This window comes from Microcaecilia unicolor, chromosome 2, assembly GCF_901765095.1.
Source record: "Microcaecilia unicolor chromosome 2, aMicUni1.1, whole genome shotgun sequence".
NCBI classification, from domain to species: domain Eukaryota; kingdom Metazoa; phylum Chordata; class Amphibia; order Gymnophiona; family Siphonopidae; genus Microcaecilia; species Microcaecilia unicolor.
In genome coordinates, this window is record NC_044032.1 from 104,541,356 (window position 1) to 104,564,509 (window position 23,154).

The 23,154-nt window shown below is 44.8% G+C and overlaps 1 protein-coding gene across 1 annotated transcript in view; it reads left to right on the forward strand.

Moving 5' to 3' along the window:
• KIF2A (kinesin family member 2A) overlaps positions 1-23,154 on the forward strand; it is a 443,213-nt gene that overhangs the window by 378,739 nt on the left and 41,320 nt on the right. Inside the window, 2 exon segments of the mRNA XM_030193169.1 lie at positions 2,664-2,814; positions 21,166-21,267. Of these exon segments, the coding sequence (XP_030049029.1) occupies positions 2,664-2,814; positions 21,166-21,267 (253 nt within the window).

Below are 23,154 nucleotides of genomic sequence, written 5' to 3' on the forward strand. Positions count from 1 at the left end.
TCCGTTAACTGACGTTAGGCTTACTTGAAGTAATCAGTCATAGTCCTCTGTACACTCTTGTGTCTGTGAGTTCCATAGACTATGTCTGCCAGACGGTAAAAACTGTCATAGCACTGACATCCAGTGGCCTCCAGATAGGCCCGCATGGTGTTAATACTCTCCAGTGCTCTTGCAAAACTGACAGGAGGTTGTTGAACTTCGTCAGCATGTGCCTTGCTGCTCATTTCGTCATCTGTTTCATCATCCGTTGCCTCCATGTAGGCGCATATCTGGACATCAGTGCTGTCATCAGCTGTTTGTAGATCGTAATCAACAGCTACGTGGTGATGAAACTCCTCTTCAGTAACACAGGCTGGGATGTCAATAGCCTGATCATCTGACGCGTTTGCAACAGCTGCATCTGTTTCGTCCTTCCCCACATCCCTAACAAAGCTTGCCCGCTTGTAGCAGTTCACAATGGTTGCCTGTGTAACATGATTCCAGGTTTCTTTCTGCATATGTAGGGAATCCAACAGTGATAGATTACGAGCCAGTTCAACAGCACGTTTATCCTTGCCAGTCTGGTCATCCATAACGCTCATCAGACAACGTAACACAAGAGCCCGATAATGTTGTTTGAAATTGGCTATTATGCTTTTGTTGCCCGCATTCTAGTGTCTAACTTCTTTAGCCACTGCTTCCAGATTTCCCCAGTCATCCATGAATTTGCATTAGCCTCGTATGACACAGGAAGTCGCTTAACATTCTTGAAGCAACTGGGCTGTTTGCTCTTTCCAATGACGAGTGGTTCCAACTTCTCACTCCCATCCATATTGCAGCAAAGGAGGATCGTCAGTCGGTCCTTCAACGTTTTACTTCCTGTAGTTCCGGCTTGTTTGAATGCAAGTGTTCCATCAGGAATCGCTCGCCAGTAGAGACCGTTTTCGTCAGCATTTAAAATGTCACGAGGTGCAAACTCGTTGAAGATGGTAGGAAGAACTGACACAACCCAATTTTCAGCACCAGTCATCAGAGTACTGTTTTTCATCATGCTGTTTCTTGAATTTTATGTTGTTCCTCTGCTTCCATCTTTCGAATCATTGAACAGTGGCTTTGAATTGAGTTAGTCCAAGACTTTCAGCTAGCTGATTAGCTTTCTCCATAAGCAGTGGACCACTGACAGGAAACTGTCTGCTCCTGACTTGAGAAAACCACCGAAGAAGAGCATCTTCTACATCCTCAACTTTTTCCGCCCGTTTACGTTTCCAGTGTGGATTTGTATTGTTTTGCCAGTCTTCCAGAAGTTGGTCTTTTTGCTTCATGATACATGAAATTTGACTGGGATTGACACCATACTCTTTAGCAATAGATGCTTGACTTTGTTTTCTAATTTTTTAAGAACTTCTATTCGTTCAGCCAGTGTTAGTCTTACAGTTGCGCGACGACAACGACGACTCCAGTGTACACTCTAACAACATTCTTTCGCTTCTTCTGCCTGTTGCAGTTAACCAACGAGATTTCAAATTTACCGCCCCTTTGTCACTTGCCAATCGGCTTCCATATTCCATGCATGCGCTTATGCGGAGTCTTTCCTGCAGCGGAGCGGTCTTAAACCATGCATATAAGTGAATCTTGCACTTATCAGTGGTGCGCTAAACCGAAGTTTGTCCCCATAGAAATTGATGGCGGCAAAAACGGGACTGAAGTACAGCATGCAGTTAAACAGAGCATGCGCTTATCCAACGTGCACTTAAGTGGAGTGCACTGTATGTATATATGTGTATATGTGTGTGTGTGTGTGTATATATATATATATATATAGAGAGAGATATATATAGATATATATAGATATATATATATATAATGTTAGTTTGTATCTCCCAGTATCGTTATTTATTAGAAACTACATTCAATAGTTTAAATCAAAAACTCTCAGGAGTCTAATTTTTCCTATTCAGGAGGTTAGTGAGGCACCAGCAAAACCAATTTACACAAATGGCTATTTCAATATGAATCTTGTGTTTATCCATCTAAAACCATTTACAGTCTATATATTTTGTTATAAAAACTTCAGAAAACATATTGGGTCACAGTGGAAAGTTCAAAAAGTATAACTGGGCTGAAAGAGAGGAGCCATAAATTTGAAAAGTGTTTCCCGTTCTTTAGAAGCTGAAGCACACCTAGATTAACCAAAATGTGTGGCACACCAGCTTCCATGGAGCAGATAGTGTGGAGATGGAAAGGATTTATGGCCAAAACTCAGCTTGGTAAACACTGACATCCTACCAGTCTCTTTCCCAGATTTTAAAGAAAGGAAGAAGATTGGCAAGACAATAGAATTCTATAGAGAGTACCAGGAATTCCATGGCAAGATACACATCAAAATAAAGCAACATTCAATGACTTAGAATTTATTTTAACTGACATGCCTCACATATGCATGTGTGACTTCTGCGATACATCCATTTAAATTGATATTAAATCTGCGTGCATACGCAGATTGACATTTAGTCATTTCAGCTAGGGGTTTGAAGAGATGATTAATAGTCTATAAAGCTAACATCATCATTTAAGCACATTTATATAAATCTGAGGCTTTAGTATTTTATTTTTGTTCTGTAGTTTTTGATTTTTTAAATGAGCTTTCTACCTTTGTGGTAATAAGTTGTGCTTTACAATTTTAGAGTAAAGGAATTGACAGTGGATCCTAGCAGTGGAGGAGATCTACGTCCAGTCCTACACCATGGGCCAAATCAATTAGATGATTTGGAAACACAGTGGGGCATAGGAAGTTCTCCCCAAAGAGATGACTTGAAATTACTTTGTGAGCAAAATGTGAGTTACATATGCATTTAGTTGTGTATTGGCAAATAGGTATGTATAATGTTTACATTTTTCAGTCTGTTTTCATATTTTTTGAAGGATAAGGGAGAGGATTAGAGCTCTGCTGGCAGGTTGTGAGATTGATGGGAGGTAGTGAATGAAGGAGGGACACAAGGATGAGAGAAGAATGATAACACTGTCAGAGGGTGTAAGCCAGTTGTACAGAGAAGTTTAATCATCAGACTGGAAAAGTGTGACAGGATAGATAAAAGGGGATGCGATATGAGGAAGACTGAATGACAGGAGGGGAGAACATTGAGTAGACAATGTTTGGAAATGGGATTGCTTTCCTCTAATTTACAGGGTGTCCAGGAACTCTCCTATGCCACTGACTGGAGTCCATCAAGGGGCTGATCAGATTAGTTGGTTTGTACCAGTTGTAAGAGTCAGACATGGAGCTACTTTGAGCAAACTTTCAACAGCCCTCAGTTATTGTAACCTGATTAATAATTTAGTCTGTTTACCATTATGCAGCTTGATCTCTGATATAGGAATGACATTTTGTGGGCATGGTTAGAGAAATCATATCATAATGTATGTCACATATAAGGATGCATTTAAACTTTGTTGTGCTACATCTTTACATCTGCCCAGTTAAATTGTAGTAGCCATCCCAGGAGCCAGTATTGAGTGGCACTTAACCAGACAGCACTTCTCCAGTTAAAGCAGGGTTGAAGCCAGGAATTATACAAGCATCAGCAGCATCAGTGCCAGTGCCCACATAACTAACTAGACTTGTTAGACTGCATTAAAAGCAGTCCTAATTATGCTCAGTTAGCTATGTGGGTATAGCACTGAATATCCATTGTACCCAGCTAGCTTCTGGGCGCCACCAGACTCAGATATTCAGTGCCGGTTCCCCGGATAGGACCTGGCATTGAATATACAGATCTAATTTAGCCAGCGGTACTCAGCATTTAGAGAAACATTTGACTACTGCTGGTTAAATATTGTCTGGCATATCTTTTGTGATTAACTTTGACACTTGTTTTTTCCAGCAGACTTAACTGCTCCCTCCAAAAATAGTGGTTATATTTTATCTGAATGATAACTTTTTCCAAGGACCTGCGGGATGCAGATATCAGACTGATGGGTAACATTGTCTGATGGAGCCCACCATGGTGAGCCTCCCCAGCATTCTTTCTTGAAGCTTTTTGAAGCAGCCTACTGTGCATGCATGTCTTCCCACCCACCATCACAGTGCGGACTCTTTCTTCACTTCTCCCCACAGCACATATCTGAACTTTTTCCTTCATCACTTTTGTAGTGTCCTTTGACTTCCCAGTTCTCAGTGTAAATGTCTTGCTCAGGGTTTGTGCTTCTCTTTCTCCCTTTTATTTCTTTTACTACTACTACTTAACATTTCTAGAGCGCTACTAGGGTTACGCAGCGCTGTACAATTTAACAAAGAGAGACAGTCCCTGCTCAAAGAGCTTACAATCTAATAGACAAGTGAACGGTCGGTCCGATAGGGGCAGTCAAATTGGGGCAGTATGGATTCACTGAACGGTAAGGGTTAGGTGCCGAACGCAGCATTGAAGAGGCGGGCTTTAAGCAAAGACTTGAAGACGGGCAGGGAGGGGGCTTGGCGTAAGGGTTCAGGAAGGTTGTTCCAAGCATAGGGTGAGGCGAGGCAGAATGAGCGGAGCCTGGAGTTGGCGGTGGTGGAGAAGGGTACTGAGAGGAGGGATTTAACCTGTGAACGGAGGTTACGGGCGGGAACGTAAGGGGAGATGAGGGTAGAAAGATAGTGAGGGGCAGCAGACTGAGTGCATTTGTAGGTAAGAAGGAGAAGCTTGAATTGAATGCGGTATCTGCGGAAGCCAGTGAAGTGACCTGAGGAGAGGGGTGATATGAGTATTAGTCAGGTTTTTTGGCACTTCTCTTTATCTTCCACCACTCACTAGGTCCCCTTAGGCCTCGAGCATCCTGCCAGGTACTTTTTCACCATTCAGCTGTTTGATTTCACTCTGGCTATTTTTTGTGACGTGTCCCAAACAACTCCCAGTGGTTTTGAAAAGTGCACCTGGTGCAGTAGGATCATGTCTGTCAGGGGCACACATAATTGATGCCTTTGGCCCAGTCATAATCCCTGTTCTTGTGAACTCTGTTCGCAGTTTTCAAGGAGAGGTATTAGAGGTTGAGAAAAGCAGTACAAGTGGATTTTTGGTGCTGAGAATTCCATCGATTTCAGCACTGGTCCATATGATGCTGGGAGCTGCGTCAGGCACTGGTGATACATCGACACTGAGAGCCTCCACCTTAACATTGAGCGTTGATAGCGGCCACCAGGATTGGACATCCTCTGATCCCTCCCTGAGAGCTAAGAAGGATTCATCAGCATTCTCATTGTCACCAACAGAGTGTGATATCATGGGTCAAGCTCCAACTTAAATATTGTTACTCTGCTGCATGGTTCATAAAACAGTTGCAATTCTTTCGTTCTACGGCTCATAAACTTAAGGCTATGAAGCAGTTTACTGCCTCTGTCATATCAAATGGTGGCAATTTGGAGCTCCATACCAGTTGCTGCAAGATTTTGCTTTTAACGTGTCTTTAAAGTTAAGGCACATTAATTTCTAACGTTCCAATCCATTCCTATGGGTGCATTGGCATTTAACACGTCAACCATTAACACGTGTTAAAAACTCTAACGTGCCTATAGCGAGCCTTAGTAAACATACCCCTAAATTTGGTTTATCGAGTCATGCTTAACACTTTTAATTATTGGTCATTCCTAGACAAATTGGTTCTAGCATCTTAAAGCTGTAATCCGTCTTCAAATGATAAAGGTATTGGCGGAATGTAAGAGCAGCCATGTTTCTCTCCAGCATGGTGAGCACATCAAATAATTGCTTTAACAAATATGGATTTATATATTTATATGGTACTGAATCTTTAAGAAACACAATGATAATGCTGCTTATTTGAGTAGTAATTGGCTTTATCCAGGGGCCACGTGAATTTTCAATGGCTAAAATGGGGTCACATTGGAAGAATGTTTGGGAAGCACTGTCCTAGAGCCAAGAGCTATTTTGAACACATCAAAGGTCTTCAGAAAACTTGTTGTAATGTACAATGTGAACAAGCAAGGAGGCACATCTCTCTAGTGTCATAAAAGTGGTCAGGATGTGGCAATTAGCCATTTCCCACTGGATGGTACTTAGAGCCATTTACTCGGCAGGGTAAAACAACTGTCTGGCAGACAGGCTGAGTTGGGTTATGCACCTACACGAGTGGACCTTCAGTGTAGGCGTTGCTTAGAAGATATTCCAAGAATGGGTCACCCCATCAGTGAACTGCATAGCAGACGCTTAGCCCCAGATGCCTTTTTCCTCAATTTGGGAAAGAGTCTGCTGAATATGTATTCTCCATCATCTCTCATAGTAAAAACTCTCCTAAAACTCGAGCAGGACCGAGGAACTATGATGCTCATCACCCCATATTGACTGCAACAAATATGGTTCCATCTACTTCTGGAGCTAGCCTCTGAAGATCCGTAGAGACCAGAATGCTTTTGTACTCTCACCACACAGAACAAAGGATCCCTTTTTTTTCATCCTGACCTCCAGAGCCTGGCCATCACATCTTGGATTTCTCTCAAGTTCTGCTTGATTCCAGGAGATATTCCACTAGGAGGCCTCCCACTTAGCCATCTATCCCCTCTTCAATCCGTTCAGAACGCTGCCGCACGTCTTATATTCCGCCAGAACCGATTTACTTAACATTTCTAGAGTGCTACTAGGGTTGCGCAGCGCTGTACAAAATACACAAAGAAGGATGGTCCCTGCTCAAAGGAGCTTACAATCTAAAGAACGAAATGTCAAGTTGGGGCAGTCAAGATTTCCTGGGTAGAGGTGTAGAGGTTAGGTGCCGAAGGCGACATTGAAGAGGTGGGCTTTAAGCAGGGATTTGAAGATGGGCAGGGAGGGGGCCTGGCGTATGGGCTCGGGGAGTTTGTTCCACGCGTGGGGTGAGGCGATTCAGAAAGGGCGGAGCCTGGAGTTCGCGGTGGTGGAGAAGGGTACTGAAAGGAGGGATTTGTCTTGAGAGCGGAGGTTACGGGTAGGAACGTAAGGGGAGATGAGGGTTGAGAGGTAAGGAGGGGCTGCAGATCGAGTACATTTGTAGGTTAGTAGCAGAAGCTTGAATTGAATGCGGTACCTGATCGGAAGCCAATGAAGTGACTTGAGGAGAGGGGTGATATGAGTGTATCGGTTCAGGCGGAAGATAAGACGTGCAGCACAGTTCTGAACTGACTGAAGGGGGGATAGGTGGCTAAGTGGGAGACCAGTGAGGAGTAGGTTGCAGTAGTCAAGGCGAGAGGTAACGAGAAGAGTGGATGAGAGTTCGGGTGGTGTGCTCAGAGAGGAAAGGGCGGATTTTGCTAATGTTATAGAGGAAGAAGCGACAGGTCTTGGCTATTTGCTGGATATGCGCAGAGAAGGAGAGGGAGGAGTCGAAGATGACACCGAGGTTGCGGGCAGATGAGACGGGGATTTACTCATATCACCCCTCTCCTCAAGTCACTTCACTGGCTTCCGATCAGATACCGCATACAATTCAAGCTTCTCCTCCTCACCTACAAATGCACCCGGTCTGCGGCTCCTCACTACCTCTCTACCCTCATCTCCCCCTATGTTCCTGCCCGTAACCTCCGCTCAGAGGACAAATCCCTCCTTTCAGTTCCCTTCTCCACCACTGCCAACTCCAGGCTCCGCTCATTCTGCCTTGCCTCACCCTATGCCTGGAACAATCTTCCTCAACCCCTACGCCAAGCCCCCTCCCTACCCATCTTCAAATCTCTGCTTAAAACTCACCTCTTCAATGCTGCTTTCGGCACCTAACCTTTCGTGAAATATAGTATGCCCTATCAGACTGACTCTACACTTGTCTTTTGACTGTACACTTGTCTTTAGATTGCACACCTGTCTTTTAGATTGTAGGCTCCTTGAGCAGGGACTGTCCTTCCATGTTAAATTGTACAGCGCTGCGTAACCCTAGTAGCGCTTTAGAAATGTTAAGTAGTAGTAAATCATCTTTATTAGAAAAAGGTATAAGAGCAATATAAGACTGCAGAATACAATGTGTACAAAATACAACAATTCTCCTAAACTAAGTTGCAGTCAAACAAACCCAAATCTCAGTATCTTAAATCACCTCAACCTCCCCTCCAACCCTTTCCTCCCACCCCAATTCTAGACACAACAGTGGGTGTGACGCTGGGGATCAAGTAGAACAGTAGGTGCCACAAATAACAGCACAGGTTGATTAGGCATTCAAGATGTGACTACAAGTCACAGAAGTTAATGAAGCCCAAAAAGATTCCCAAATGGTAATGTAGCAGCGGCCTGCTGGGTTATTCAAGTCACGCACTTCCTGGCACTCAAAAGCAGCTTAAATAATCAAGCTTCTCCAGTGTGATAAAGTAGGACAGTCAGGCACCAGCCACTGCCAAAGGATGCACCGTTTCCCCATAAGAAGGGCCCGTCAAGCAAAGCCATTAAATCCTTTAGGAATGGGATGAGCAAGATCCAGTGTAGAAAACAAAGAAGAAGGCTTGGCCAAAGTTCATGCATCCCAGCGGTCCACCAATAACCAATGATCAGAGGACAAGTCCAAAACGTATAGCCCAAAATGGTTGCAATAGGTCCAAATCAGACTTGATAGGCACAATGAGGTGAGATGTACAATTGCATGACCAATTTATATTGTAACTCCCAATGTAGTACATTAGTAGCAACCGTACACTGCAGATGGAGACTATGCTGGAACTGGTCTGCTGTAATAGGAAGAACTAAATCTGCAGTCCATTTCTGGGCAAGACAGTCAAAATCATAATTCGGCAGTAACTCCTGCAAAGACAATGCAAAGATACTTGTTGTTGGGCTTCCAAACTAAATGTTTCTAAAAGAGGAACATGAGCTTCAGAGGTCAATGAGGTTGAAGGGAGCGTGAGCAAATAATGGCATAATTGTAAATAGGTGAAAACAAGAGCAGTAATCCATAATCTGCATATAATGAAGCAAAAGTTTATCTTGTTGGGCAGACTGGATGGACCGTACAGGTCTTTATCTGTTGTCATTTACTATGTTGCTATGTTAAAAGAACAAGGTTTGCCCTCTAAGAACCTAATATAAGAAGGCTAAGCTTTTAGGATGCCAGGATTTAAAGACAGCAGTTGTAAGCCCTGGGGAAACCACTGCGGAAAGGTGTAAAGTTTTTTTACAAACCCAACACCAGGTTAAATATGCAGGCTTATGTATGGGATATTTACAAAAGTAATTTGCAAAAGGACTGACCTGCGCATGCAACATGTAGCTATGATGGTAGGGTCTCGGAAGAAATTACTCAGCCTGAATATAAGAAAAGTGGGTAGCGATACGATACCAGTCATTAATGTGGCGCATGTTAGAGGCCAAAGAAAATAACCACACACTAAGCATATCCAAACTACCCCTGTCATGAGATTTTTATGTAATGTTTGTTTTTTGTTAGTTCAGTAATGTTGGTGTAAAGAATTATTATATTTTGTTTTTATGTATATATATCTTATAAACTTTGGATTATTTGGTATAAAAAATTTTAAATAAATAAGCCCAATAAAATAAGCCCTTGAAATTGTCAAGCCCTGCGACCAGACCATAAGTAGTGATTCAGGAGACGAGTGTGCTGTTTATCATGTTTAAGCAAAAATACCAAAGGGAGAGTTTGAAAAATATAAAGCCACTGAAGAATAAGTATCATATTATGCAGAGCTATATGACCCAAATTTGCATCTTGGTCTTCATCGTGGTTAGTAAGGGGGTCTATATTCTGAGCATAGCGGTTGTGCAAGTCTTGGGGAATATTAACCCCTAAGTATTTAATACATTCTGGTGCCCACAGCAAAAGGATAGCACCCCCCTCCCCCCCCCCCCCCCCCCACTACCACCACCACCAAGTATCCCATCCTGAAGGGGGTAATGCCATAGATTTATGAAGATTGCGGGTAAACCCAGAATAATAGTGAAATTCATCTACCAAGTCAAGAAGCCTTCCCAAGTATTCCCATGGTCACGTAAGGGTGAGGAGTTATCAGCAAATGCAAGAACTCGGATCTCATTGGGGCCAGTATGCACATCAGTGACATCTGTCTCACATTGAATAGTATGTTGGAAAGGCTCCAAGTTTACTTTAAAAAAACAATGTGGGGGGGGGGGGGGGGGGGGAGACAAGAAGCAGCCCTGCCTCTAGGCCACAATGGATTGGAAAGGAGGCAGTCCTTGTCCCATTCACCAAGGCCATGGGATTGGCATAAAGAAGACTGATAGCTTGATAACCCACACACACAAGCCCACATACTGCAAAGTTTGGAAAAGCTAAGACCAGGGCACTTTATCAAAGGCTTTCTTCACATCCAAACTGAAAAACATACTAGACTTACCAGTTGCCTGAGCATGAGACATTGAAGGAAAGTCCTATGCACATTATAAAACTCAGTCAAATAGCCATCAGGGACTGGAGCTGTAAACCTTTTTAGGTTCTTAATGGCCACCTGAAGCTCTTTACCCAGCAAAGGAGCATTAAGAGAGTGCTATGCCTCAGCTTACAATCCTCTCATGGATGCGGATGCCTTATAAGCCACAGGGGATAAGCAGGCATTAGGTCTTGCTTTGTCTTGTTGATTGCTTGAGAAAAAAAAGAATGAGGAAGAAAAGAATTATGCAGCCTTAACCCTTGTCCCTGAGGAAAGTAATTGAAACCCCACGGAGTCGGGCGGTTTCAGGGGAAGGCAATTGATGAATGTTTCAGCGAGGCAAGATAGTTCTGTCAGCGAGGCAAGAATTTGTCAAGATAAGTGCACAATTTTCACCTGGTATATATATTTTTTAAAGTGATAAGCGATTTTATAGCACTGAGGTGATTGGGAAGCATGAAAAAATGAGCATATGTTGCTTCCCAAAAAAATTTGTTAGAGTTACCCGATGAAAGAAGTACTATGCCACTTTGTAGCAGCATTATTGACTGTAGTAATAGTGGTAAATATCTGAGGGTACTCTACATACACAAAAATTTCTATTATACTATACTGGTGTGAACTGTTTCAAGCTCTCTCTTTGAGTTGGTGGCTAAAAGTCCTGGTTTGTGTGCATATGTCAGCTTACAATCCTGGCATCCCAGAGTCTTCCAAGTAGTCCCTCCCCACACTGTAAAAACATTGAAAATAAGTGAAAAGAATGTCCGCAATGGCAGCAGTATGATTACAGAGGCGTCCCTTTGCATCACGGAGGCAGGGAATATACCTGGAGCCCAGCAATCGAGCTAACATTTTACTTGATCAGTTCCCATAAGAATAGTATTTAAATTTATGGTGAGTTTAATGCAGCCTGAGTTGCTAGCAGGACTTCCTGTGCAAACGGTAAAGGATGCTGGATGTAAGCATGCTTAGCCATCCGATACTTGCATTCCAAGTTTAGATCACATTTTTTTTTAATGGAAGAGGTTTATTGTCAGATGTGAGGGCAAGGCCCTAGTTTTTTTTTTTGCTGTACACAAAACTACTACTACTACTAAGCATATCATCACCATGTAGAGGCTAAGCTCATCTCTCCTCATCCTTTAGTTCAGTTCGTGAGGGGCCTGGTTTTACTAAAACCTCCCATTGAGGCCCCCAGTTGATGAAAGTTCCTTTCAGATCACTTGATACCTGTCATCTGAAATACCTGACCTGGAAGGACTTGTTTTTTGTGGCAATCACATCAGCTTGCTGGGTCACTGAGCTCCAGGCCCTAGTAGTTGATCCCACCTTCAACAAAGTTTTATAAGAACAGAGTGGTTTTGTGCATACATTCTAAGTTTGTTCCTAAGGTAGTATCCAAATTCCATCTTAACCAGTCAATTGTTCTGCCAACATTTTTGCTAAGGCCCCATGCCCATCATGATGAAAACACACTGCACACTGTAGACTTCAAGAGAGTCCACCCAGTTTTTTGTGTCTTTTGATCCCACCAGGATGGGAACTGCATTCAGTAAACACTCTTTGATTGGCTCGCAGACTACATCTCCTTTACTTATGCTGAGGTTGGGCTGACTTAGAGGGTCATGTCACAGCTCATAATGAAAGAACCATGGTTTCATCAGCAATCCACCTGAGATCATCCTCCATAGATGGAGATTTGCGGAGCTGCAACATGAGCTTCAGTACACACATTCACATCTCCAGGGCCGGTCTTAGACCGAGGCAACCGCATAGGGCCTCGCGCTGAAGGGGGCCCCGCACAGCGCGCCTCCGGCCCCACCCCCGACTGCCCGAGTTCCAGTCCCCCTCCCTCTGAATTTCAAAAGTTACCTCGTCGGGTTACAGGCAGCGGCAGGAGTGAAAAGCGTGGAAACAGGAAATGAGGGCAGGACCAGAGCTGAGAGAGGGAAAGGAAAGCTCCTGAAGCGCCGAGCAGCTGAGCTCAAATGCTTTTCACTTCTGCCGCTGCCTGTAACCCGATGAAGTAACTTTTAAAATTCAGAAGGGAAGTGGACTGGAGCTCGGAGGAGGCCTCGGAGGGAGGGGGGCCTTGGAGCTGGGAGGGAAGGGGGCCTTGGAGCTCGGAGGGAGGGGATATGGTCCTGGAACTTGGAGGGGATGGCCTGGGAGCTCGGAGGGAGTGGTGGAGCTAGGTTGGGGCCCCATCAAATTGGTCTGCACAGGGCCCCGCACTTGCTAAGACCGGCCCTGCACATCTCATTTCTGTCTGGAACACGATTCCCAATGTGACAGCCAATTTGGTCAGACAGTCCTTCAGAATTTATTTGGGGTTTATAATCCAGTTCCATCTCTTCACCCCCCCCCCCCCCCCCCCCCCCCCGGTCCCATTTCTTTTCTGTTCCAGGCTGTCTTTATTTTAAAAAAAAAAAAAGAGAGAGAGAAAGAATGAAAAAAAGTTACCGTATTTTTCGGACTATAAGACGCACCGGACCATAAGACGCACCTAGGTTTTAGAGGAGGGAAATGGGGAAAAAAAAATTTTCCTTTTTCCCTCCTCTAAAACCTAGGTGCTCCGGTGCGTCTTGTCCGAGTTTTGGATCGCCGTCCCCTACTTACGCGATGCCATGTTCCCTGGTGGTCTAGTGACGTCGGGGCAGGAAAGAGCCCCCTCTTTCCTGCCCATCGCGCTGCTCTCCGTGCTCCTGACTGCTTCCTGACGGTCTCGGCGAGATTCAAAATGGCCATTTTGAATATCGCCGAGACCGTCAGGAAGCAGTCAGGAGCACGGAGAGCAGCGCGATGGGCAGGAAAGAGGGGGCTCTTTCCTGCCCCGACGTCACTAGACCACCAGGGAACATGGCATCGCGTAAGTAGGGGACGGCGATCCAAAACTCGCTACCTTCGGACTATAAGACGCACCCCCCATTTTCCTCCCAAATTTTTGGGGAAAAAGTGCGTCTTATAGTCCGAAAAATACGGTAGTAGTTCTTATGTTAGGTATTACCTGTGCAGGGCTGTTTTCCATTAGTCAGAATATCCTACTTGTCCTCGGAGAAAGTGAAGTTACTCAGCTGTAGCAAGTGTTCTCTGAGGACAGCAGGATGCATTCTCTGACTGCCCTGCCCTCCTCCCCTTGGAATTGCATTCTATCAGCTATAATATTAAATCTCATCCTGCATGATGAGGTGGTCTGGAAGATGTGTGCATACACAGGAAGCTGCTTCCAAAAGCATCAAGAAAGAACACTGGGAGCACTCACTGCGGCAGATTCTGTCAGATGACATCCCCTTTCTGCCAGAATATGTATCCTGCTGTCCTCAGAGAAAACCTGCTACAGGTGAGTAACTTTGCTTGTCCAGATAAAGTTTCACCAGTCACAAGAATGGGAAATTCAAATGCTGGTTTTTGTTCAGTAAGTTTCCAAAGTTATCCAATTTGCTTTTCACAACTAAAAGCAAATCGGGAGAATAATATATCTGAACCCTATAAACTAACAATGCAATCCAAACAAGCAAACAATTTGGTTCAGATATAAACTGATTGTCATAAAAAGAAAAAAAGAAAACCTTTTTGTGATATGTGCTCAGAAAACCAACAGTGCACTCAACATTTTAACAACAGATGAGTCTCCAGTTTTTGTATCATTGTACAAAATCGTGTAATGTCACTAACTGAATAGGATAATATTCTCAAAAGTATATAATAAAAAAGTACATATCTCAAATATCCCAGGTTATATGCTATCTCATGTTTTAATTCTCCAAAACAGAAATATAAAATTTCATGTGGATGATCCATCCTAAGTGAAAACCAATATTATTTTAAAATTATACAATCCGTCCCCATCCAATAATTCCTTTTGAGAATAATCTCCTATTCAATTAAAGTGGCATTACAAGGTTTTGTGCAATGATAGAAAAAGTGGAGCCTTTGTTATATAATTTTGAGCATTCTGTTGGTTTTCTGAACACATATCACACAATTTTTGTTGTTGTTTTGTTCTTTTCATAACAATTAGTTTATATCTGAACCAGATTGTTTGTGGTGGTCAAAGTTTTCTGAGGACAAGCAGACATAATATGCTCACATGTGGGTGATGTCATCCATGGAAACTGGTGCAAACGCTGTCAAGTGCACTGTCACTTTAAATCTTTGAGACAGTACTCCCACCACGCATGTATGGGTACCTTCCTGCCCAGCGCTTGAGTGTGAGACCAGAAGTCTGTCGTTTTCTGCAGAGCAGAAAGGTTGACTTTTTAATCTGTTGTCAGGGCATCAAACTTGCTTTTTTGGTGCCTTCCCTTTTTAGGACATTTTTCCTCCATATTCTTCTCTTTAGTATTAAGTTGTTCAAATTATATATAATTCCTTCAATTATTTTAATTTTTCAATTTTTGACCTTGTGGGGCCTCTGAGCCCTTCTTTTGCCTGGGCAACATCAACTATTTTCAGGTGCACAACTACTCGAGCTCCCCAGGACACCGAGCCTTTTGAGCTAGCGTCGGCCATTTTTCCCTCATTGTCAACGAGGGTGCCAAGTGGCTTTAAGAAGTGTACTCGATGCAATAGGACTATTTCAGACACAGACCCCATAACTGGTATGTTCAGTGCTTAGGTCCAGATTAGCAGGACATAGTGTAGCCTCTGCCTAAACATGCAGGCAAGGACCCCTAAAGCCCACAGAATCCAGCAAGAGAAAGTTTTTGATTCTGCGTTGACATCAGCATCCGCATCAAAATTGGCAGGAGATTTGATACTTGATTCAGAACCTGCATCAACATCAGGTGCACCGACACAACATTGAGAAGGTCTGACATCAGACTTGGTACCGCATACCCATAAAGACTCTCCATCCTTGCTGTTGGTGCTGCATGCATCGAGGGACTGGCAGCATTAAAAAAAACCTAAGAAGCATTGCCATCATTCTCCCTCTAGGCACTCTGCCTATACCTCCCCTACATTGACATCTTTGATGCACAGGAAGCATCCATACCGCATTGACCACTCTCCTTCTCTCCAGCTCCTTTCTCATTGAGAGCCTTCAAGGCTTTTGAAATCTCCTTCACCTGCACAGGCTATAACTCGGGCTGTATCCACACTGCTTTCTCACCGGTACCGATACCTGCTTTTCATAAGGAAATCTGGACTGTGTTCAAAGAAGGTTATACATGCTTGAAGGGTACTTGAGCCAACCTCATCACAGCCCATCAATGCATTGGAGAGACAGTTATGGGAGAGGTCCCGCACACCGGCTTGGCATCAATTGTCTGTTGTGGCACGAACCTGACCGATGCATGCGTTGACATCACCAGAGGAATTTTCTCCAACTTCAGAGACTCATCTGTCTCAACCCACCTCTATGCAGAGCTGGCGCTGTAGTCGTCACTCCTCCACATACTTCCTGTGAGCAGTACATTGAAGAGTCAAACTCAGACCTCTCCTGGGAGATGGATCAAGACCCACTGGACCTCTCAGCTGAGGAGTTCTATGGCATTTCATTTGATCCATCTCCACCACCTGAGAGACGTAGATCTTCTCCAGAGAGTAAATCTTTTCCTGGCTTTGTCCACGAGATGGCTCGAGCCAGACTTCTACAAATCTAAATTTTGTAACTGCCTTTTTAGCAATATGTAAGCCACACTGAACCTGCCATACGGTTGGAAAATGTGGGATACAAATGCAATAAATAAATTGGAAAGAGAGGAAGTACCTCATTCAGAGCTTTTTGAAGTTCTAGAGAGGGCATCACAGTTCCACTTCATTCAATTATGAAGAATATTCTACTTAAAAACTGGGAGGCTCCGCTGTTAGTTCAAGTAGCCCCAAAGAAAATTGATACAATGTATAGGATACAAAAATTCACTGGTTTTGCGTTACTTCATCATTCCTAGTTGTGGAGTTTGCTTTAAAACACACTCGCAATGCAAGATCTCATGCTTCGGCTCCTCTGGGAAGAGAGGCTAGAACGTTACTCTTTTGGCAGAAGAACTTTTAAGGTTTCAGTGCTAACCAATCACATATGCTGACAGAAAACTTCTCGATTGTTGTAAATATCTGGGAAGGCTGGCCTTTGATGCCTCTTCATGCATTTGCGCCTTAGCAGTGGCAATGCAATATCTCTCCTGGCTCAGGATCTCTGACCTCAAATCTGCTGTGCAGGAGCGTCTAGCAGATGTACATTGTCATAATGAAAATTTATTTGGTGACAAAGTTGAGGAAGTGGCCGACATAATTAAAAAAACATACAAATACTATTAAGATTTTATCCAGGCCACAAACTTCTGCTACTTCTTCCAGAAGATTTTCAGGAGGATATCGACGCTCAAATTACTAAGCGTCATTACACTCCTACTCCTCCTCCACCTCGAACTATGTCCCAATGCTCATATCCAAGGGGTCAGAAAACCCAGATATCCTCTTAGTCTAAAAAAACATCCTAATTGTTGACTCCTTCCTAGAATGCATTGCCACCGTACAGTTGTCCATGCCAAGCGACCTACCTGTCAGAGGGAGACTCAGTCTCTTCCAACAGAGGTGGCCTTTCATAACCTCAACTGTTGGGTGCCACACACCATTCAGGATGCTATGCTCTGCATTGGCAAAGAAAATCTCCTGACCTTCCACCAAGAGAGTCTCATTTCAACTTCCTCCAAATGAAATTGAGAGAAGCCCTCCTCCGGCAGAATGCAATAGAACCAGTTCCTTCCGCCAGACAAGGGTCAAGGGTTCTATTCCAGATATTTTCTCATACTAAAAAAGACAGGGGGAGTAGGTCCAATTCTCGATCGTTGAGACTTAAACAAGTTTCTACTCGAAGAAAAAATTTTGCATTGTATCCCTGGTGTCACTACTTTCCATTATACAACTTAACGATTGGCTTTCCTCTCTAGATCTCAAGGAGGCATACATGCATATACACCATTCTCCCGGCACAGAGAAAGTTCCTCCGCTTTCTCTGTGGAACTCTGCACTATCAATACAAGGTCTTACCACTTGACTTGGCCTCTGCTCCTCGATTCTTCATGAAGTGTCTGATAGTAGTAGCTGCAACACTTCACAAGTGGGGCATACAAGTCTTCCCCTACCTGGACAACCGGTTAATCAAGGCAGCCTCCCAAGAGTCTGCAAATACCTCCATTCAGTCCACCATAAAGCTCCTAGAACTCCTCGGATTTGTGGTCAAGTACCCCAAATTACATCTTAAACCAGTTCAGATCTTAGAGTTCATAGATGCTCTCCTCAGTACAACTCGGGGCAGAGCCTTCCTTCTTCAACCAAGGGCAAACATACTACATCTCGCCACTCAGGTTTTCAACTCCACTCAAGTATCTGCTCGTCAGATGCTCCATCTATTCACTTACATGGCTTCGACAGTCCATGTAACACCATTGGCTCACCTCCACTTCCGAATTCCTCAGTGGACACTCTCCTTTCAGTGGTCCCAAGCCTCAGGATTACTGTCAACTCATATTCTGATCACTCCACAACTACACTACTTTCTACAGTGGTGGATGGTGTCTCAGAATCTTACCCGGGGTCTTCTCTTCCAACTACTTCCCCATCACAAGGTCCTCACCACAGTTGCTTCCATGACAGGTTGGGGAGCACACCTAGAAGGTGTCCCCACGAGAGAAAAGATATATCAATCTCCTGGAATTAGGAGTAGTTTGGAATGCACTCAAAACTTTCCAGAACTGTATCCTTGGTCAGGTAATACTCGTTTACACGGACAACCAGGTAGTGATGTATTACCTGAACAAACGTGGAGGAACAGGTTCTTAGCATCCGTGTTGCCAAGCAATCCAGATATGGACTTAGGCAGCTTCTCGAAACATTTTTCTAAGAGCTGTTTACCTAGCTGACATATAGACTGCTGTAGCAGACAAACTAAGCAGAATCCATCAACTTCATAAATGGTCCCTAAGCACCTCAGTATTTCATCAAATATTTCAACAGTGAGGGGACCCCAGCGATAGACCTCTTTGCTTCTCAGAACAGCAAGCTTCCCCACTTTTGTTCCCGACTATATTCTCCCAGTCGTGCAGCCCCAGACACCTTCTTGCTTCACTGGGAAACAGACCTTCTATACGCTTTTCCCCCCACTACTTCTCATAGGGAGAAACTCAGCTAAAACTACATCAAGACCAGGGGACCATGATTCTAATAGCTCCCTACTGGCCACGTCAAATCTGGTTCCCTCTTCTAGAGTTATCCTGAAGGAAACCATTGAATTTAGATCCTTTCCCAACCGTAATAACACAGAACAAAGTGTCTCTCCATCATCTAGACCCTCGCTCTCTAGCCCTGACAGCTTGGTTCCTGGTGACATAGATTTGTGTTCCTTAAAGCTTCCTGATGCAGTCTCTTGGATACTTCTAGCCTCTAGGAAACAACCTACATGGAAAATGTTACCATTTAAAATGGAAACAAATTTCTTTCTGGTGTGCAGCCAGAGCACTCAATCCTACTACAAGCTCTCTACTTACCCTGGTGGAGTACCTCCTCCACCTTTCAGATTCTGGCCTCAAAATTAACTGAGTGCTAAAGTTGATAAGCCAGTTTCAGTTCATCCAAAACCTATCAAACTGCCCCCAGTGGCATGGGAATATCATTCTAACGTCTTTCATGAAACCTCCATTTGAACTACTTTTCTTTAAAATTCCTTACATATAAGGAATTGTTCTTATTAGCTCTTACTTCTGAGAAGTCAGCAAGCTTCAAGCCCTTGTGGCAGACCCAACTTACACCAGGTTCTATCACGACAGGGTTGTACTCCAAACCCACCCCAAATTCCTTCCTAAAGTGGTATTGGAGTTCCATCTCAATCAATCAATCCATTGTACTACCATCTTCTCCCTAAGCCACACTGTAATCCTGGAGAAAGTAGCACTGCATACCGTGGACTTCAAGCATGCTCTAGCATACTATGTAGAATGTACAAAACATCATAGGACTTCATAGAAAGTCCTCCCAGCTTTTTGTGTCCTTCGACCCTAATGGGATAGGGATTTCTATCAGCAAACATAGTCTCAACTTGGCTAGCTGACTATCCAGCTTATTTTCGAAGGAGATCGCCGGCCATCTTCCGGCACAAATCGGGAGATGGCCGGCGATCTCCTGAACCCGGACAAATCGGTATAATCGAAAGCCGATTTTGGCCCGCGCCAACTGCTTTCTGTCGCCGAGCCAGCCAAACTTCAAGGGGGCATTTCGGTAGGGTAGCGAAGGCAGGGCGTGGTTACGAGATGGCCGGCTTCGCCTGATAATGGAAAAAAGAAAGCCGGCCCTGACAAGCATTTCGCCGGCTTCACTTGGGCCATTTATTTTTAGGACCAAGTCTCAAAAAAGTGCCCCAATTGACCAGATGACCACTGGAGGGAATCAGGGATCACCTCCCCTTACTCCCCCAGTGGTCACCAAACCCCCTCCCACCCCCAAAAAAAAAACGTTTTGCCAGCCTCCATGCCAGCATCAAATGTCATACCCAGCTCCCTGACAGCACTATGCAGGTCCCTAGAGCAGTATTTAGTGGGTGCAGTGCACTTCAGGCAGGTGGACCCAGGCCCATTCCACCCCCCCTACCTGTTACACTTGTGGTGGTAAATGTTGAGCCCTCCAAAAAACCCCAGAACCCACTGTACCCATATGTAGGTGCCCCCCTTCATCTCTAAGGGTTATGGTAGTGGTGTAGAGTTGTGGGGAGTGGGTTTGGGGGGGGGATTTGGGGGGGCTCAGCACACAAGGTAAGGGAGGTATGCATCTGGGAGCAATTTTTGAAGTCCACTGCAGTGCCCCCTAGGGTGCCCGGTTGGTGTCCTTGCATGTCAGGGGGGCCAGTGCACTACAAATGCTGGCTCCTCCCACGACCAAATGCCTTGCATTTGGCCGGGTTTGAGATTGCCGACATTAGTTTCAATTATCGCCGGAAACCGATGCCGGCCATCTCTAAAGCCGGCCCAAATGCTGACATTTGGCCGGCTCCAACCATATTATCGAAACAAAAGCCGATAATACAGTTCGGCCGCCACTTTACCGCGCCGACCATATAGATGGCCGGCGCCATTCGATTATGCCCCTCTATATCTCCTACAGATACACGCCGGCTGAGCTTGACCCTTTATGGCTGAGTCACCACTCTCAATGTAAGAGCCATTATGGCTTCAGTAACCTATTTCCGCTCTGCCTTAATTGACGGCATTTGCAAAGCGGCTACATGGTCTTCTATCCACACCACTGCTCACTACTGTCTGGAGCAGCATTCCAGGCAGGATAGCTAGTTTGGACAAGCAGTCCTGCAGAATCTTTTTACTACTTAAAACGCAACTCTGCCCTCTAGCCCTTTTTTTTTTTCCACCAAGCTCACTATCTCCTTAATTTCAGAAACTGATTTATGTTCTGAGCCTGGTAGCTAGTGAGTCCCTAATGTGAGATTATTATGCCTGCTTGTCCCAGAAAGCTAAGTTACTTACTTGTAGCAGATTTCTCCAAGGACAGCAAGGATACGTTCTTACATTCCCCCTGCGTCCCCTTGGAGTTGTCTTAGCTTTAGTACTGTACTGGTCCTGCCCTTGAGCGTCTGGCAGGAAGGCACCTGTGTATGTACGGTAGGAGCACTGCCTCAAAGATTTAAAGTGACAGTGCACTTGCAGTGTCCACACCAGACACCATAGATGATGTCACCCACATGTGAGAATATATTCCTGCTGTCCTTGAAGAACCCCTGCTACAGATAAATAACTTAGCTTTTTCCAGTCCAGTGTATTGAATATTGGTTGTCTTATATGCCATTGTATTATTTAGTTAGAAATTGTATTTTTGATGAGAACATTCATTCTTTTCAGGAGGAGGAGGTTTCTCCACAACTGTTTACTTTTCATGAAGCTGTTTCACAAATGGTAGAAATGGAAGAACAAGTAGTAGAAGATCATAGGATTGTCTTTCAGGTAAAAATATAGTATCATACTGACTGTCTCTCTTCTCCAGCTTTCTGTTTGCTATTTACTGGTATTGAACTTGGCCTCTACATACTCCTCCCTGTTTCTTGCTAGGCACTCTTTCTGTTTTTCTTCATCATTTATTGTAAAATTATTTTTTTAATTTACCGCCCCCCCCCCCCCCCCCCCACCCCCAAAATTTCTTTTTTAGGTCTATCAATAGAGATTCATCCTGGGCATTTTCCTTAGTAATTAGTGTTCTCTGAGGACAAGCAGGCTGCTTGTTCTCACATGTGGGTTGACGTCCGCTGCAGCCCAGGAATCGGCAAAAACTTTTGCAAGCAAAATAAAGACAAAGACTTTTCAGAGAGCTCCGTCGCACGGGTAGCGCGAACCATGCATGCGTGAACGTGCCTCCTTAGTTCTTTTTTCTCCGTGGTTAGGTGCGGCAGTGTTTTCGCTGCGCTCCATCAGGCCCAAGAAGAGAACTACTCTTCGCGACTGATTTTCGCTTTTATTTTCTTTTTTCTTAAAAAAAAAAAATAGTTTTCCCTTAGTTTCTTATCTTTTTGTCCATTTTTAAGGTTTCCTTTCTTTTTCGACGCGGCCAGGGTTTTCCCTTTTTTGTGCTTTTTCTTTCTTGGCACAATCGCGTTGTTTGATTTCGCTGAAGCCATTTTTTCTTCCATGTCATCGAAGACACCCAGCTGCTTCAAACGTTTTACTCGGTGCAACAGGACCATCTCAGGTACAGATACCCATGCTTGGTGTATCCAGTGCCTTGGGTCCGACCATAGCCCAGCCGCTTGTAGTCGTATGAAGAAATGGACCCAAGCGTCTCGAGAGGCCCGAGAGAAGCTTTTTGGGCCTCAGTCCGGTCCTTCGACATAGGTACCGAGGTCGGTGGCGTTGACATCGACAGGAGCATCGACGTCGAGGAGAGAGGTAATGGCTGCTGAGAGACCAACTCGCGCTGGAAGCAGCGAGGCGTCGAGTGGGTCTCCACCTGTCTTGAGGCCTACTGTTATGCAGGCGGCCCCGAGGAGACGTGAGAATTCCACGTCCTCCTCATCGGTACCGAGGAGTCTTGATGACGGGCGTCAAGCGAAGGCTAAGAAGCATCATCATCGTTCTCCTTTGACGCACGGTACCAGGAGCTCCGGGGCATCGAGAGAGTCAGCACCCAAGAAGCGTCGGCACTGACAGGACCACTCCCCCTCAGTACAGGAGGTGTCGATGAGTCGGTCTCTTGGCAGCCCAGTACCTGCTCCCAAGCCTCCACGGATTCTGACACCGCCTGTAAAAACCAGCCCTGCAGCTTTCTCCGATGGCAGCTCTCGACGAGCGTATCCGGTCCTTGTTTCTGGAACTTCTGGAAGGCTTACTGTGACAATCAGCTTCGGTGTCGGGGATGCTTGCGACTTCTGTGCCATCTGCTGTAGCGGTGTCTGGCCCTTCTCCTGTGGTGAGGTCTCCGACTGCGGTGTCGCCTGTGGCGTCGGCTGCCACCCAGGTCGATTCCCCTTCGACATCGGTGGAGAGAGCTTCGCTGCAGTCGGATCAGACATCTACTTCTCGACATCGCCACAGAGGACATCATTCCTCGGCGTCGAGGCAGGTCCAGTGTCAGAGTACCTTGACACAGCTTGTATCCGACATTGAGCAGGAGTGCTCATGGGAATCTGAGGAATATCCCAGGTACTTCTCTTCTGATGAGTCCTTTGGGATTCCCTCTGACCCTTCTCCGCTGGAAAGAAGACTATCTCCATCTGAGAGTCTATCTTTTTCCTCCTTTGTCCGGGAAATGGCTACAGCTATTCCCTTCCCTATGAAGGTTGAGGATGAGCCCAGGACTGACATGCTCGAGGTCCTGGATTATTATTCTCCACCTAAAAG